The sequence below is a fragment of the Desmodus rotundus genome, chromosome 5 (assembly GCF_022682495.2).
Source record: "Desmodus rotundus isolate HL8 chromosome 5, HLdesRot8A.1, whole genome shotgun sequence".
Lineage (NCBI taxonomy): Eukaryota > Metazoa > Chordata > Mammalia > Chiroptera > Phyllostomidae > Desmodus > Desmodus rotundus.
The window spans coordinates 64,469,316-64,486,230 of record NC_071391.1 but is presented as its reverse complement, the minus strand read 5'-3'; the positions used below and the strand labels follow the sequence as shown (position 1 = coordinate 64,486,230).

Genomic DNA, 16,915 nt, shown 5'->3' with positions numbered 1-16,915 from the left:
AGATCTTCCAGGCAGAAAATCAACAAGGAGACAGGAGCCTTAAATGACACACTAGCTCAAATGGATTTCATTGATATTTTTAGAGCACTAAACCCCAAAGCACCAGACTTTTCAAGTGCACATGGAACATTTTCTAGGGTAGACCACATGTTAGGACACAAAACAAGTCGCAATACATTTAAGAAGACTGAAATCATTAAGGATCAAGGATCTTCTGTGACCACAATGTTATGAAAATACAAAGCAATCACAAGAACACTGAAAAACATGCAAAGACATGGAGGCTAAACAATATGTTATTAAACAATGAATGTGTCAACAATGAGATCAAGGGAATCAAAAGATATCTTGAAAGAAATGCAAGTGAGGACACAACAATGCAAAATCTGTGAGACACTGGGACAGCAATCCTAAGAGGGAAAAATCATAGCATTACAGTCCTATCCAAAAAAAAAAAAAAGCTCAAATAAACTATCTAACTCCACACTTAAAGGAACTTGAAAAAGAAAAACAAAGCCCAAAGTGAGTAGGATGAAGGAAATAATCAAGATCAGGGCAGAATAAAATGACACAGAGACTAAAAGATCAATTCAAAGGATCAATAAATCCAGGAGCTGACTCTTGGAAAAGATAAACAAAACTGACAAACCTGGAAAAGATAAACAAAACTGACAAACCTTTAACCAGACTCATCAAGAAAAAAAAGAGAGGACTCAAATAAATAAAATCAGAAGTGAAAGAAGAGAAGTAACAACCCATACCAATGAAATACAAAGGATGGTAAGAAATTACTATGAACAACTATATGCCAAGAAATTGGACAACCTGAGTGAAATGGACAAATTTCTAGAAACACACAATCTTCCAAAACTGAATCAAGAACAGGCAAACTGCCTGAATAGATCATAACAAGTTAAATTGAGGCAGTAATCAAAAAACTCCCAGCACACGAAAGCCCTGGACCAGATGGCTTCACAGGTGAAGTTTACCAAACATTTAAGGAAGAACTAACTCTGGTTTCTCTCCCTCTTTCTCCCTTCGTTCCCCTCTTTCTAAAAGTCAATAAATGTGCTTGGGTGAGAATTTTTTTTAATTAATTAAATAAAGTAAAATACTACTGGACACTTAGAGCTAGCAAACTAGCAACCACTACTGCCTGAAATAGTTTAATAGTGTAAATACTACTATTCTTTTCCCATTATGCTAATTTTATAAAATTACCTACTCTAATTCATAAACCACAAACCAATACTACAAAGCTTTAATGAAGTTTTATGTTAAGAGGCTGGATTTCACCATCACCTGCCTTCCCTTTTGTGTGCAAAATTTACAGAGGTCTAACATGAGAAACAAAGTGGCGGTATCAGCCCCACTTAAGCAGTGCCCAGATACTGTATGGCCTAAATTCACCTAATAAAGAATAGCTAACTTAATTGAATCTTCCTACTAATACTGATAAGAGCTGGTGAGAAAAAAATGTTATGAACTGATGGGTTTGGAATTCAACCACATAACAATATATAGTTCAACAGTTCTGTAGGAGCTCTCTGTAAAATGCAATTTGCTTGATTGTGGGGTATCGTCGTGCAAGGCAACAGGTGGTCAGTCGGATTCCTGGTCAGAGCAGCGCCTGGGTTTCCACAGGCGGTTGATTGATGTTTCTTTCTCACACCCATGTTTCTCTCCTTCTCCCTCCCATCCCTCCTCTTTAAAAATTAATTAATTAAAAATATATAAATAAATAAAATCTTTAAAAAATGCTAGGCTCAGATTAAGTAATTTCATTATGGTCATATTATTTATCATTACAAACTATCTAAATTGCTAACACAGAAATCTGTTGAGAGGAAAACCTGTGACCTTGGTCCTGATGCTAAAAAAATATGTCTCATGTGAGTACTTCAGGATCTGTAGGGACGTGGGAAAGCGAGGATGACCCAAAGACATGGACCCCTTCTTTTGGGAACTGGATTCCTTAACAAAAACAAAGCAAAAGCGAAGTTAAGCAAAACTTCTAAGAAAAAGAGCTACGAAAATCACTCAAGTTTTCAAATGCCCTTCACCTTACACTGCCATTCTAAAAAATAAAAAGGTCCTAAGTTATTCCACATTCAGGGACATCCACATTAATATGGGGGGAGGATGAAAAGGATGAAAACTGGAAACAAGCAAACTGAAAAAGGATGCAATTCCAGAACTACAATAAGGCAGAGCAGAGTACGTCAAAAACACTTGATTTTATTCTAAAGAATGGCTTTGTTTCTACCGTTTTTCTGAAGTGTTTAATTTGCACGTCTAAAAGTAGAGACCCTAAAGAGAGCAGCTTGAGGCAGTGGGAGGAGGAAAGAACACACTTGTGAGAAAATATGTGCGGTGCATTAGAATGTGCAATGGAGTGGGGGACGCTGAATTCACCGTCGGGAAGCAGTGCGGGCTTTATGAGCAGAGTGTAATCTGCAGCAAGTTAAAAGAACGCGTTATTCGCAGCCAGAAGACACACCTGGTTAAGGGACAACCCAGGATAATAAAGACCAACCCTCCAACCGTGCAAAAGCGAAGACGGCCAATTTAACCAGTTCCATTGTCTGGAGTGTTAGATGAAAATACCTCAGGCACCGGATCTAACTAGCCTGACACCAAATCGTAGACCCCGTGGAGCTAAAGGAAGCTGAGAAGACGGGCCGTGGCCGTCTGGGCATTATCCGCAACGGGGGTCCCGCAGGGCCGTGGGGGACGCCGAGGTCACGAGGAACACGCGATGCCGGGTCTCGGGAGCCCGAGCGCGGGCTGTACTCGCCAAAGGGCCGGCGACGTCTCTCACCGCGCAGCCCAGGAGCACCGAGACTTCCCCTCCCACCCTACTCCCAGGCGAAAGCTGAAAGGACGCCAAACTTGGGCTCCGGAGCGGAGGCCAGAGCCCGGGTAACCTTAAGGGTGGAAAGCTCTGGACGAAATTCCGCGTGGCCACCGGAGAGGCGTAGGGAAGGCAAAGTCCCCGCTGGTCGGGCTTCCAATCGCGCGACACTCGGGTCCAAGCGACCGGCCTCGATCCCCTCGGCGCTCACCGATCCCCTGCACCGCCTGAGTCCTAATAGTCCTAGGCCCTCTCGCCTCAGCTAGCGACCCGGCCTCTCGGGTCTCCCCACGCTCCTGCTGCAGCCGCCCCTTTCGGTAAACACTTCCGTTCCCGAGCCCTCGCCTCGGATGCTCCAGCCGAGCCCCGGGCCACACCTCCGTGTTGGTGATCCGGGGCCGCCCCAGCTTCACCACCGCGAAGCTGCCCTTGCCCAGTGTACCCTCCAAGTCGTAGAACCTCACCCGGACCCGCCAGCTCAGCAAGTGCCTTGGGCCATCCTCCATGACCAAGCTGTACCCCGCTGCTAAACTCAGCAGACTAGAGCTCGGGCGCCTGCCGCGGGGCTAGCTCCTCCGCTCTGTCCCTCCAACCCCGCAGGGCCCAGCCAGGCGCGCGCAGCAGCTGACGTGTTCCTACGTCACGGGGCCGCGGTAGGGGGGGGGCGGGACCGGGGCCTGGATTGGTCACCGTGGCGACCGGAGCAGCGCCGAGGTCACGTGCGGGAGAGAGGCTGGAAGCCCGGACGGACGGGAAGTGGACAGCGCGTTCCTTCCGGGCTCTGGTTCTCTCGGCTGTACCTACCGCCTGGCCGCTGCCAACTGCTGGGGTACCCCAGGCTAAACCAGTTCCTTGTCTTCCCAGCCTAAGGCCAAGAGCGAGCCCTGGTGGGCGGGGCGGAGCGGAGGGGTTGCAGCGCTGGGGAGTGCTGGGCAAGCGGTCTCCTTCCCGGTCCCCGGCGTTTGCCACCCGCTCCGGACCTTTCGGCCGAAACCGCTCACCTGTGACTACAGGGTGTCTTAAATTTGGCAAGGGCAGAGAGCTGGGGCCGAGCAATGCATGGCTCACAGGCTCCTTTCTTTGTATCCTTTCCCATTTTGTTTCTATATAAATCTGTCCACAGTTTGATGTCTGAGTAATCATTCTGACAGCAGCGTGGTCACTTGTAGATTAACAGAAGGTTAGCGTTGAGATCGTTCAAGAGATTAAGAGGTTAGTTTAAGAGATCGCTTAACTCATGGGTGTGTAACGTCAGCTGGGCCTGGAAGCCTCAACCCTCCTAAAACGAATGCAAACTTTTGCTTACTTGAGCTCGTCTCTGGGGATTTGGGACTATAGGTTTTAGAAGATTCCCAAACGTGCAGGTGATCCCGAAGAGGTTGATGTCGGGAACCGCCCTGCCTGGTTTCAGAAGCTGTAAACCCCCATGGTTAAGGCTGAGTCAGAGTTGGGACCATAAGCTACTAAGGAGACAAAGCTTATCTCCCTCGAGGGGGTGCCATCTCTGCCCACTTTACCCTGCTTGGCCCTGAGCTTGACCAGTTAGCCAATGACGGGTAAGATGCCTCAAGGGAGGATCAACCTAAGAGGCATGGTCACAAAAAAAGGCCCACAGGGAAGGACTCGAGGGGCTATAGAAAAAGGGGGTGATGGACCCTCACCCCTCGCCTTTGAAATAGCCTGAGTCCTCATTCTGTCTGCAAGAAGTCTCCTAATCTCCTGGCTGCCTTACTTCCCTTGCCTGACTTAAGCCTGAAACAATAACAGAGGGCAGTGCAGTCCTGTGCTGGGAGGGGCAGATTCCCTTGGGAATCAGGCCTAAGAAAGAATGCATACAATCCTGTGAAACATGCTTTGTTTATACCCTCAGCTTAAATGGTAAGGATCCAGGCCTGAAATGAGTCAGTCTCCCAAAGTTTTATAGCCCTTTAACTAATTGACTGTAACTCAGAATAAGCCCTCAAAGTTCTCTGTAAGTTATGTATTGTTTGACCCTTACTGCCTGACAATGATTGATGAGCTTTATCTGTATTCCTGTGCAAATTGAACCCAATAAAAGCCCATTGAGGAAAAGGCTCTTGGCCCTTCTCCCTTGAGAGATCGGCCACCTCTCCTCCCCAAGCAGATCATGTCTTAGTAGACTGATTCTCTGCTGTGGTGGAGGAAGGGGGTGGGGGCTCTGCGGGTGGAGCCCCACCACAGGTTAAGAAATACATACTTATCTATTCCAATTTCTTTTCACATGAGGAACCAAGCCCCAGGGAGTGAAGGGAATTGCTAAGGTCACTCAGGTAATGCTAGAGTTAGTACTGCACATCACAACAGTCTCCCAAGGAAACAGTTACAGTGTCATTTTAATATTTTGAATATATTAACGTGCCTCCAGATCTCGGTTTCTACATGCCATTCTCCACCAAACAGAGTCAAACTCTTTGGAGAAATGGCTGATTCCTGGGAAGAGAGCAGGAAAATATTAAATGCCTTTGAAATATCTTGCGCAATGAAGCAAGAGTTTTAAAGGATGAGGACATGTCGAAAGGAAAGGAAAGGATAGGGCAGGAGAATATAAAGTAGAGCATAGGAAATATGGTCAATAATATTGTAATTATGCATGGTGTCAGTTGGGTACTGGAAATACCAGAGGGGATATTATGTAAAGTATATAATTGTCTAATTACTATGCTGTCCACCTAAAACTAATACAAAATAATATTGAATGTAAGTAATTGAAAAAAATTTAGAAACATAAACATATAACCCTAGGGAAAAAAGACTAAAATTAATAATAAACAGTAATTATTTCTGGGAATAAAAGGAATTGTAAATTGTCTTAGTCCTAGAATGGAGCATCTACCACATTTGATTTAAAAAGTAAGATTACATCAGTTACCTGGAGAGACACTTCAAGATTGTTTGCTCAGTGAAGAGTGTTTACTCAAAAGCACAAACCGTCTTGACATAATCATGGTTGCGATAAACTATGTGCAAGGTTCTGATGGACTTTTCCCTGATGCTCAGCAATCCACAACTGAAAAATACATATTTTTCACAAAACTAAGGAAAATGAAGAAAATCAATGTACATTTTGCTATAATATTAAAATGGATTCATGGAAAAAACGGCCACAATCATATCTGATTGATTTGCCAGGATCTAGTCTATCAAGTTATGGAGGAAAATATTCTTGACAGGTGGCTGCAAAGGGTCGTCTTGTAGAACGGTTCGGCTTCATGTTCCAGAGTCATATCATGATGCCACTGATCAAACCTGGTGCTACTGTCCAGTCAAAAATGATTTCTTCCTGGTATCAACTATGAAAACACCCAGGACCATGCATACATCTGGTATGGCTCATAATAGGTTATTTGTCATAGGTGGAAAGACTACAGAATCTCAGGACATTAAAAGTCTCTTAGATGTTGAATGTTACAACCCTCTTTCCAAAGAATGGGTGTCTGTGAGCCCGTTACCCAGGGGCATATACTACCTGGAAGCAAGTGCATGCCAAAATGTAATTTATGTTCTTGGATCAGAGGTAGAGATTACAGATGCCTTTAACCCATCACTTGATTGCTTTTTTAAATACAATGCTACAACTGATCAGTGGTCTGAGTTAGTCGCAGAGTTTGGGCAATTTTTTCATGCAACATTAATTAAAGCTGTCCCAGTAAGCTGCACACTGTATGTATGTGATCTTTCCACCTATAAGGTTTATAGTTTTTGTCCAGATACTTGTGTGTGGAAGGGTGAAGGATCTTTTGAATGTGCAGGCTTTAATGCAGGTGCAGAGGGAATTGAAGATAAAATTTATATAGTAGGTGGTGATTATGCACCAGATGAAATCACAGACGAAGTGCAGGTCTAGTCTAAGTGGAGGAAGTCTCACCAATGCCAAGAGCCTTAACTGAATTTTACTACCAGGTGATTCTGTTTAATAAATACAAGGACCTATGATTTTCCCTCCATTTCTAAAAGTAGTGTGTGCTTCTACATTGTAAAAATATTACAGTTCCAGAAACCTACAGTAAATTTGTTAACATTAATAGTTGGTAAAAAGGTCTTTACATCTTCATAAATTAAAATTGTATCTTCTATTAGAGAATTACTATGAATGTACACTATATAAGAGTAAGCAGCTCCCAGAAACTTAAAATACAAAATCCATTTAACCAAAAATTACATTGAATATAATCCAGAATACTTAGTATTTTCATATGTACATAAAACTTAGACTTCAATGTGTTAATTTTTAGATTACTTTATCCATGAAAGACTAGTAAAAACAAAACAAAGTTCACAGATTAATACTAAATGGATTGGAGAAATCTCTTTAGGTGGTAATAATGAATTACATAGAGTCTATATTACATGAAGTGAAAAATTATAGGGAGAAGTGTGACTCCTAACTTGTTACTACAGGTATATGAGTTCTAGAATTCCTATCTTTTCTGACCATGGTCAGCTTCTTTTAAATCCTTCTTTTCTTTCACCATTGTTTTGTTCACAATTTTTTCTAATATGCAATGTGTTTCCCCAGCCTTCTAAACTGCACACAAAACATGGTGAACTTTTTTCATGATTCAACTGTTCATTAAGAGCACAATGCACCATGTAATAATTTCATAAGGTATCAGCAGTTACTGAAATACTTTCAACATGGCTGTTTCTATTAGTCCTTGGGGTTAGTTGGCTTCAATTTCTAGCAGTAATGTCTCAGTTTCTGACTCAAGTTCAATAAGTTAATGTTCTTGATTTAATTATTACTTTTACATTACACTGACCTGAGTTCATCTTAACATGTAACCCCATTTGAGTGAAGTTCTTGGATTCTTGGATAGAAATGCTAAAATACTTTTTCTGTATTTTACAGGTTCCAAATAATTGAGGATATAGAAAATATGACCTCTAGGTAAATGGATCGTTTTTGTTGCATTTCTTAAACTATCAGATGTCCAAATGTGTGTGGCAATTAATAAATTATTAGTAAATAATTATTAGTAAATAATAAATTATTCATAATGAATTATTTTCTAAATTTGAAATGAATGACTGGGCTTTTGGTATTAATAGTAATATTAACAACCTACTTTTGTTTAGATGTTTAATCACTTTTAACCCAAACAGTGTTCTCAGCTAAGATGATTCTGCTTTGCAAAAGGATATATTTCTTTAATCAGTTTAAAAGATACAAGCATTTTAGGTTTTAATACTCCTATTTATAGCTCAGGTAATGTGCAGATTGGATTTCTCTGGAATCTAATGTAGCTTTCCACACTCTGTAGTAAATGTTAATGTGTTGTAAATGTACATATTCTTTAGAAGTATGCTCCAAAGTGGAAATAGATGTAAGTGAATGTTCTTTTATTTTACCATATAAATGCATGCAATCATAAGTTTCAGATATATTTTTCAATATAGAACAGGATATTAGACTACATTATCATGCAATCACAAAATCAAGGACTGTCCTTAATCAGATGACAGTTGCATAAAAACGATTCTGTAGAATTGGTGGCCTTCTTCCCTGCTGACTTTAGGTGGTTCTCTCTCTTTCTCTCTCTCTTTCTCTCACTCTCCTTATGATGGAGTCCCCTTATGGATGGAAAATCCATTGGATGGAATCCCATTTCCATTCATAAGGAGTCCCCTTATGGATGGAAAATCTCTCCCACTGTCTCCCTCTCTCTGTCTTTGAAAACAAATTGAGCCCATAAAAGTGGGTGACCTATACATATGTAGATTTACTGAACTATTAATTTAAGCATATATAAATAAAGTATGTTTAAAATATTGTTTTAATCACTGACTCTAGGAATTGTTAGTCTCTTCCAGAAAGGAGAAACTAATGCGTGCGTGGGTCTCTGACATGAAAGCTTCAGTAATCTATTCTCAGTACCCCCACAAGGAGCTATTTTTCCTGCCTGTAAGGTTAGAGAAGAAGGAATAATATTCTTTTATCATTGGGCCCTTCCTTAAGTTTTTTTTTTTCTCTCTAAAGCCTGATTCCCTTTCATTATCACCCTTCAGCCACCACTGCAGTGTGAGAGACAAAATGATTGTGCTCAGTATCCATATCGCTTTCAGTCCTGCGGGAAATTCCATTTAACGTTTCTAATCCTTTGTCATTTGGCTTGCTCCACTACATTGGGACCATTGATGCAAAAAAAAAAAAAAATTCCAATGTAATATCTTCTAAAACTGACAGTGGGTATATGGCATTATTAAATATACAACAAAAAGTTTAAATTCAACATTTTTATGAAATAAATTCAAAGTTAATGGGCATTCCTAGAGTGATCTTCAAATTTGATTTAAAATGTGGAGCATCTTTTGTTCACCTATTGCTTGGGAGACTGAGCATATGAAGAATATTTGAGTAAGCAAAATTAACTGCGTTCCCATAACACTCAGCTCTAGTCTAGGGATGGACAGAGGTCTTTATCACAGATAAAGTGTGACCTCATCCTGCAATATAATTCTGTTTTTCCCAGACACCCAGAAGAGCAATTGAATGTGTGTTCAGTGTACCAAGCTCAAGTTACACCATTTGGGAATCAGAATCAGGTATAGAGGAAAGCATTTTGCATTTTGAGATTTGGAAGCAAAAAAATGTAATGATTAAATATATGGTTGAATATATAATGTTACTTTTAGATCATCATTCTCAGTTTAATTGAATCCACTGTTTGGGATATCTTTTCTTATATTTAGAATGGAATTTGTAAGGCTCAAATATGCCTTCCAATAGGCAGCTCTAGAGGGCAAGCTAAAAACAAAGGCTGGAATTTGTAGGGAAGCAGATTTCTGTTCAATGTGAGAAACAACTTCACTCCACTTTATAAAGCCATATTTAGAGTAAGACAAATTATCAAAAACTGGCATGTGGCAGATGATTAGTCCAGTAAATTCCTCCACAGGAATGTACAACCAAAGATTTCTATATTCTATTTACATATTTTTATCTTAATGGTTTTCTGACGTAAGACTAATTTCTTCCTCCTCCAATTTATTCAGCATTTTTGTAACTTTATTTCAATGGTTCTATGTACTCAAGATTTCAGTAGGGCTTGAGTCTTAAAACTACATCATTTCAGGAGCATTCTTATTGAAGGAAATTTGTTGTTTGTTTGTTTGTTTGTTTTTATTACTCAGGAAAAAGTCTGTGAATGGCGCTGACATTTATGGTAAGCTGCTAATAAGGATTTTTCCTTCTGCCTACCATAGGTGCACGTTTGTTTTACAGTAATTAGAAACTGAACGACCAGTACCTAAAACTTTCTTCTAAATTGTTGTTTTTGTAGCTGCAAGTGTAGCTATGTAACTACATGTAGTGAATCTAGTTAAAGATCATGTAATTTGAAAGAATATCTATCTTAAAAATCTAGGTGCATTTAGAAATAAAATATATTTGATGCTTCATCAAATTTAATATCTAAATAGGGGATTTATCAGAGGATGATACTATTAAACACATTTAAAAATAACTCTTCTAAATCATATTGACACTTGAAAATAAGCTTGGAATCTAAAACAGCTTTCAACCTGGTATATATATCAAATTTAAGGATAAAATAGGATCAATTTCAATGCAAAATAACTTATTTTATAATACTGTGAACAGATAGTTCACTAGAAAATCATGAGGGTAGTTTTACTAATTTATTTTGAAGCTTTGTGACTAACATGATGCTTCAGGATCCCTGCAAAGCCTCAATCTGCTTCTGGGATGATGAAAGGAAGAAGCATACGGTGCTTGTCCAGAACGGCCGCTGCTACACACCTCAAGTTATTTTGTTTCAAAATAGAAAGCTCTAAGTACCTCTTAGGAATGTACGGTAGGCAAAATAAAATTTAGAAACCATAGCTTTAAAATTGTTGTATAAATCATTTATACATTATGATCATATCAGTAAATATTTATTAAGAATCTACTAAATTCATACATGGTCATATGCTACACAATAGATAAATTGTTGCTAGAGCAAAAAACTTCTATAAAGTAAATCAACTTTACCTTAAAATTTATTCACCACTCCTATAAACCAATATTCAGTTTTCAAAATAAACACAATGATTTATTTACAGGATCCATATATTAAAAATTACATCTGATTCAATTAACCACATACCCAGTTTACTAAAATAGAAATGAAATGACAGAGAACTTTAAAAGCAATCTTAAAAACTCACAGCAGAGGCAGATCACACCTTAATTTAAACACCAGTGGAAGCCCATTTGCCCCACTACTGTACTCTCCTTTGAACACAATAACATCATCGAGTCTCTGGACACATAAATTCGTAGGAACCAGACTCTAGAGTAATAACAGCAAGTATCTTTTCAGTACTTTCTATGTGTCTGTACAACATCTCATTTAAATCTCAAATGGGTGGTAGTATTAATTTCAATTTATAGTTGAGGAAACTGAGGTTTAAGGAGTGTAAAGAAAACTTACATAATATCAAGCCAGTAACTGATGGTTCTAGAATTCAAACCTAGACTTGAGACTCCAGAATCTAACTTGCAACAGCTACATGTTAACCTGACAAAAAAAATTGCCACCCTGGAGGGGGAAACCCTGCCCAAGGAACCATCAAAATTTTGTATTTTAGTTTCTATAATTTGAAGTAGAAGCTAAATTGGTAATTCACATCACTTGGCTCTTGAGAAGATACTTTATTTGTTGACTCAATTTTCTCAGCAAACAGATTATTGGGAGCCAGTCTCAAAAGCCAGCAAAAGACGGCCAGGTCACTGACGGTGGTCACGGTGACTGTGTGGTTGGGGTGGTCCCACTACACGGACTCTGACTTTGCCATCACTAGCTGGGCCAGTTCATCGCCTCCTCCAGCAGCTTCCCTCTTTCTCAATTTGTGCCTGCCTTTACAAGTGCTCCTGGTGACTTTCTTCTTGGAGCTTCGTCTACTCCTCCTTGAGCCCCTGCTTGATCTCCTCCATGGCTCCCTTCTTCTGATCCACCTCGCACCATGGAAGCCCGTGAGGTTTCCTTCCACTCGCACCACTTTTCCTTCTGGGAACTGAGCATGAGCTTCAGAGATCACCATCTCACTTCTTCTTGATGCCACCCCTAACTGGGAGGCCTGCCCGGCTTCCCACTCAACCAGGATGAGGAATGCAAATGGATTTTTGTACACTGATTTTGTATCTTGCAACTCTAACAGTTTTTTGATGGGGTCTTTACAATTTCTATATAAAGAATCATATCACCTCCAAAAAGTAACAAGTATACTTTTTCATTCCCAATTTAAATGGCTTTTATTTCTTTCTCTTGTCTGATTGCTCTGGCTAGGACTTCCAGTATTGTGTGGAATAATAGTGGTGAGAGTGGATATCCCTGTCTTGTTCCTGAGCTTAGAGGAAAAGCTTTTACCTTTCCACCATTGAATAGGGTATTTGCTGAGGGTTTGTCATATATGTATGGCCTCATTAGGTTGAGGTGCTTTCATATATACCCATTTTTTGAGATATTTAACAATTACTGGATAGTGTATCCTGTCAAGTGCTTTTTCTGCATCTATTAAAATAATCATATAATTTTTATCCTTTATTTTGTTAGTTAATGTGGTATATCACATAGAGTTATTTTCGTATACTGAACCATCCTTGTACCCCTGGAATGAACCCCACTTGATCAGTATTGTGTTGAATATTAACTTTTTAATACACTGTTGTATTTGATTTTCTGGTACTTTGTTTAGGATTTTTTGCATCTGTATTCATCAGAGATGCTGGTCTGTAGTTTTCTTTTCTATATGTTATCCTTGCCAAGTTTTGGCAGTGGAGTTAAGTTGGCCTCATAAAATGTGTTAGGAAGTGTTGCCTCTTCTTCACAATTTTGGAAGAGTTTGAGAAGGATAGATTCCAGTCTTCTTTGAATGCTTGGTGTAATTCACTAGTGAAGCCATCTATCTGGTCCTGGACTTTTAACTCTTGGGGAAGTTTTTGATGGCTGTATCAATCTCTTCCCCATTGACTGGTCTATTTAGATTTTCCAGGTCTTTGTGATTCAATCTAGGAAGGTTAGATATTTCTAGGAACTGATCCATTTCTTTTAAGCTATTGAATTTGGTGTCACATGGTCTTTCATAGTGTCCTTGTAGGATCCTTTGTATTTCTTGTGGGGTCTGTGGTAACTTCTCTTTAATTTCTGATTTTGTATGAATCCTTTCTCTTTTTTCTTTAGTGAGTATTGCCAGAGGTTTGTCAATTTTATTAATCTCTTCAAAGAACCAGATTTTTGTTGCCTTAATATTTTGCTTAGTCTTTTTATTCTCTATATCATTTAATTCTGCTCTAATTTTTATTTTATTTTTTCCCAATCCTCAGTTCAGGATATGCATATTGATTCTAGAGTGAGAGAAAGGGAGAGTGAGAGGGGAAAACATTGATGTGAGAGAGACACTGACTTGGTGCCTCGCTTATGTGCCCTATCTGCGGATTGTACCCGCAACCGAGGTCTGTACCCTGACTGGGAATCAAACACATGACCCTTTGCTGTACTGGACAACACTCATCCCTACCCAGCCATTCAGCTAGGGGTCCTCTACTTGTTGTAATATTTCCTTTATTTTGCTGACTTTGGGCTCCTCTTGTTCTTCTTTTTGTAGTTCTTTAAGATACAATATTAGGTTATTTACTTGGGATTTCTCATTGCTTGATATAAGCCTGTAATGATATAAACTCTCTTACTACTACTTTTGCTGCATCCGCAAAGTTTTAATATGATCTCATGTATAGGAGGAATCTAATGAACAAAATAAACTAATAAGCAAAACAGAACCAGAGACATGGAAACAGAGGACAAACTGACAGCTGCCAGAGGACAGCGGGGATAGGGAATGGAAGAAAGAAGGGGAAGGGATTAGGCAAAGAACATGTCTGAGTGACCCATGGACACAGACAAACGTGTGTGGGGGGGGACTGGAAGGAGGAGGACAAAGGGGGAAACACTGGGACAACTATAACAGAATAAACAATTTAAAAAAATAGATGGGCCCATTATGGCCAATTTCAAAAAAATTAAAAATTGAAAAGTTTTGGTATGATGTCTTGCTGTTCTCTTTTGTTTTCATATATATTTTGACTTCACCTTTTATTTCTTCTTTGACCCAGCTGGTTTTTAGTAGCTTGTTGTTTACTCTCCTCATAGTTGTGGGTTTTTCCACTTCCTTTTTTCAGTTGATTTCTAATTTCAAAGCATTATGTTTACAGAATATGCTTGGATCACTTACTGTTTTTGAAGTTCTCATGATTTAAAACCTTTTCAAAAGATTTTATGTCAGTTTTTCTGGTCAGATAAACATAATATGTAAGCAAAGAAAAGTGCTATCTCCATTATAGTTTAATGTTTTCAAAACTGCTCCTAGATAACCCACAAGATGGCACAACAGTGATGCTCATTGTTACTTTATTACAGTTATTCAAGATGGCGTTAACTCACACTTGCAAAGGGAAATTTTAGGTAAATTCTTTGGCTGAATAGGTATGAGCTCTGAGTTTTTTGTTTGAGTGGTCGTTACATAATATTTTCAAAATCAGTAAAAGTTTGTCACTTAGGCTATTGGGGAAATGTGGGATGTCAGCTAAGCAATATTTCTACTTAGTTCAAGTGTCCCAGAGCCACCCTCTTTCATGGTTGTCTTTCTTAGACATGCATGCATGTATATGTATAAAGTAAAAAGTTACTCATTTACCCATGTTCATAACTGTCCATATGAAAATGATGCCCGGTAAATGTTTAGTAAAATTAGATATACCTATTTATAGCAAAGTTGCAAATAAATCGACTTCTGATATATATTATAAATGATGGGTACTTTTGGAGAACCAAGATGGCGGCGTAGGTGGACACACTGCGCCTCCTCGCACAACCAGAACTGACGGAAAATCAAACAGCAAGGAAGTCCGACACCAAGAAAATAAAAAAATAAACATTCATCCAGACCGGTAGGAGGGGCAAAGACGGGCAGCCGGGGCGGAGAGGACTCGCGTTGCCGTGGCAGGACCGAGACTGGCAGAGTGTGGGACGAACGGGGCAGGCAGTCTGACCACTGGCAGACCCTGCGGTCCCACATTCGCGCAGATAAACCGAGAGGGCCGGACTCAGAGTGGCAGAGAACGGGGCAGGCAGAGCGCGGGTAGCACACCGCAGCCCCACACTCGCGCACAGATAAACCAGGACAAACATAGGGGAGCGAAGCAGTCCACGTAACCCAGGGCTCCAGCGCGGGGGGGGGGGGGGGGGGGGGGGGGGGGGGGGGGGGGGTGGGTGGGAAATAAAGCCTCAAACCTCTGATTGAAAATGCCCGTGGGGGTTGGGGCAGCAGAAGAGACTTCCAGCCTCACAGGAGAGGTTGTTGGAGAGACCCACAGGGGCCTAGAGTATGCACAAGCCCACCTACTTGGGAACCAGCACCAGAGGGGCCCAATTTGATTGTGGGAAGCCAAGGGAGTGGCTGAAACCCGGTGGAGAGTGGAGCGGGCGCCATTGCTCCCTCTCGGCCCCTCCCCCACGTACAGCATCACAGCGCAGCAACCAGCCTTACCCTACCCTGGTGAACACCTAAGGCTCCACCCCTTAAAGTAACAGACGCGCCAAGACAAAAAAAAAAAAAAAAAAAAAAAAGGCCCAAATGACAGAACACTTCAAAGCTCCAGAAAAAATACAACTAAGCAAGGAAGAGATGGCCAACCTATCAGATGCACAGTTCAAAACACTGGTGATTAAGACGCTCACAGAATTGGTTGAATTTGTTTGAAAACCAGATGAAAAAATGAAGCCTATGCCAAGAGAAACAAAGGAAAATGTACAGGGAACCAATAGTGATGCGAAGGAAACTGGGACTCAAATCAACGGTGTGGACCAGAAGGAAGAAAGAAACATTCAACCAAAAATAATGAAGAAACAAGAATTCGGGAAAATGAGGAGAGGCTTAGGAACCTCCAGGACATCTTGAAACGTTCCAACATCCGAATTATAGGGGTGCCAGAAAGAGAAGAGGAAGAACAAAAAATTGAAAACTTATTTGAACAAATCATGAAGGGGAACTTCCCTCATCTGGCAAAGGAAATAGACTTCCATGAAGTCCAGGAAGCTCAGAGAGTCCCAAAGAAGCTGGACCCAAGGAGGAACACACCAAGGCACATCATAATTACATTACCCAAGATTAAAAATAAGGAGAGAATCTTAGAAGCAGCAAGAGAAAAGGACACAGTTACCTACAAAGGGGTTCCCATAAGACTGTCAGCTGATTTCTCAAAAGAGACCTTACAGGCAAGAAGGGACTGGCAAGAAGTATTCCAAGTCATGAAAGGCAAGGGCCTACATCCAAGATTACTGTATCCAGCAAAGCTATCATTTAGAATGGAAGGGAAGATAAAGTGCTTCTCAGATAAGGTCAAGTTAAAGGAGTTCATCATCACCAAGCCATTATTATATGAAATGTTAAAGGGAGTTACCTAAGAAAAAGAAGATAAAAAATATGAACAGTAAAAATGACAGCAAACTCACAGTTATAAACAACCGCACCTAAAACCAAAACAAAAGAAAACTAAGCAAACAACTAGAACAGAAACAGAACCACAGAAATGGAGATCACATGGAGGGTTATCAATAGGGGATTGGGAGAGGGGAAGAGGGGGGAAAGGTACAGAGAATAAATAGCATAAATGATAGGTGGAAAATAGACAGGGGGAGGGTAAGAATAGTGTAGGAAATGTAGGAGCCAAAGAACTTATAAGTATGACCAATGGACATGAACTATAGGGGGGGAATGTGGGAGGGAGGGGGTGGGCAGGACGGAGTTGAGTGAAGGGGCGGAAAAGGGACAACTGTAATAGCATAATCAATAAATATATCAAAGAAATGATGGGTACTTTTTATCATTTTTATATAACAAATAAGAATTGAGGACTTGAAGTGCTAGATTAAAGTCAAATATTAAAAGTGTTCGAGTCCTCTACTGTCACCACTTGGGGCAGCCTGATGTAAGCTGAAGAGCGAATATCATGACTAGTGTAGGTGTTTAGGTTTGGTGATG

General features: G+C 40.4%; 1 protein-coding gene and 1 pseudogene across 4 annotated transcripts in view; one reads left to right on the top strand and one right to left on the bottom strand.

Moving 5' to 3' along the window:
* Positions 1 to 3,460, bottom strand: part of DCUN1D5 (defective in cullin neddylation 1 domain containing 5) — a 65,524-nt gene extending 62,064 nt beyond the window's left edge. For all 4 annotated transcript variants that reach the window (XM_024574583.4, XM_045183565.3, XM_045183566.3 and 1 more), the window contains exon 1: positions 3,319 to 3,460. Coding sequence is in view for 1 of the 4 variants with exons in the window: in XM_045183567.2 (XP_045039502.1) it covers positions 3,319 to 3,360 (42 nt within the window). In the remaining 3 variants the exon portion in view is untranslated. The remainder of the gene's footprint in view (positions 1 to 3,318) is intronic.
* A 2,235-nt stretch (positions 3,461 to 5,695) lies between these two features.
* Positions 5,696 to 6,826, top strand: LOC112317522 (kelch repeat and BTB domain-containing protein 3-like; annotated as a pseudogene).
* The last annotated feature ends 10,089 nt before the right edge of the window (positions 6,827 to 16,915 follow it).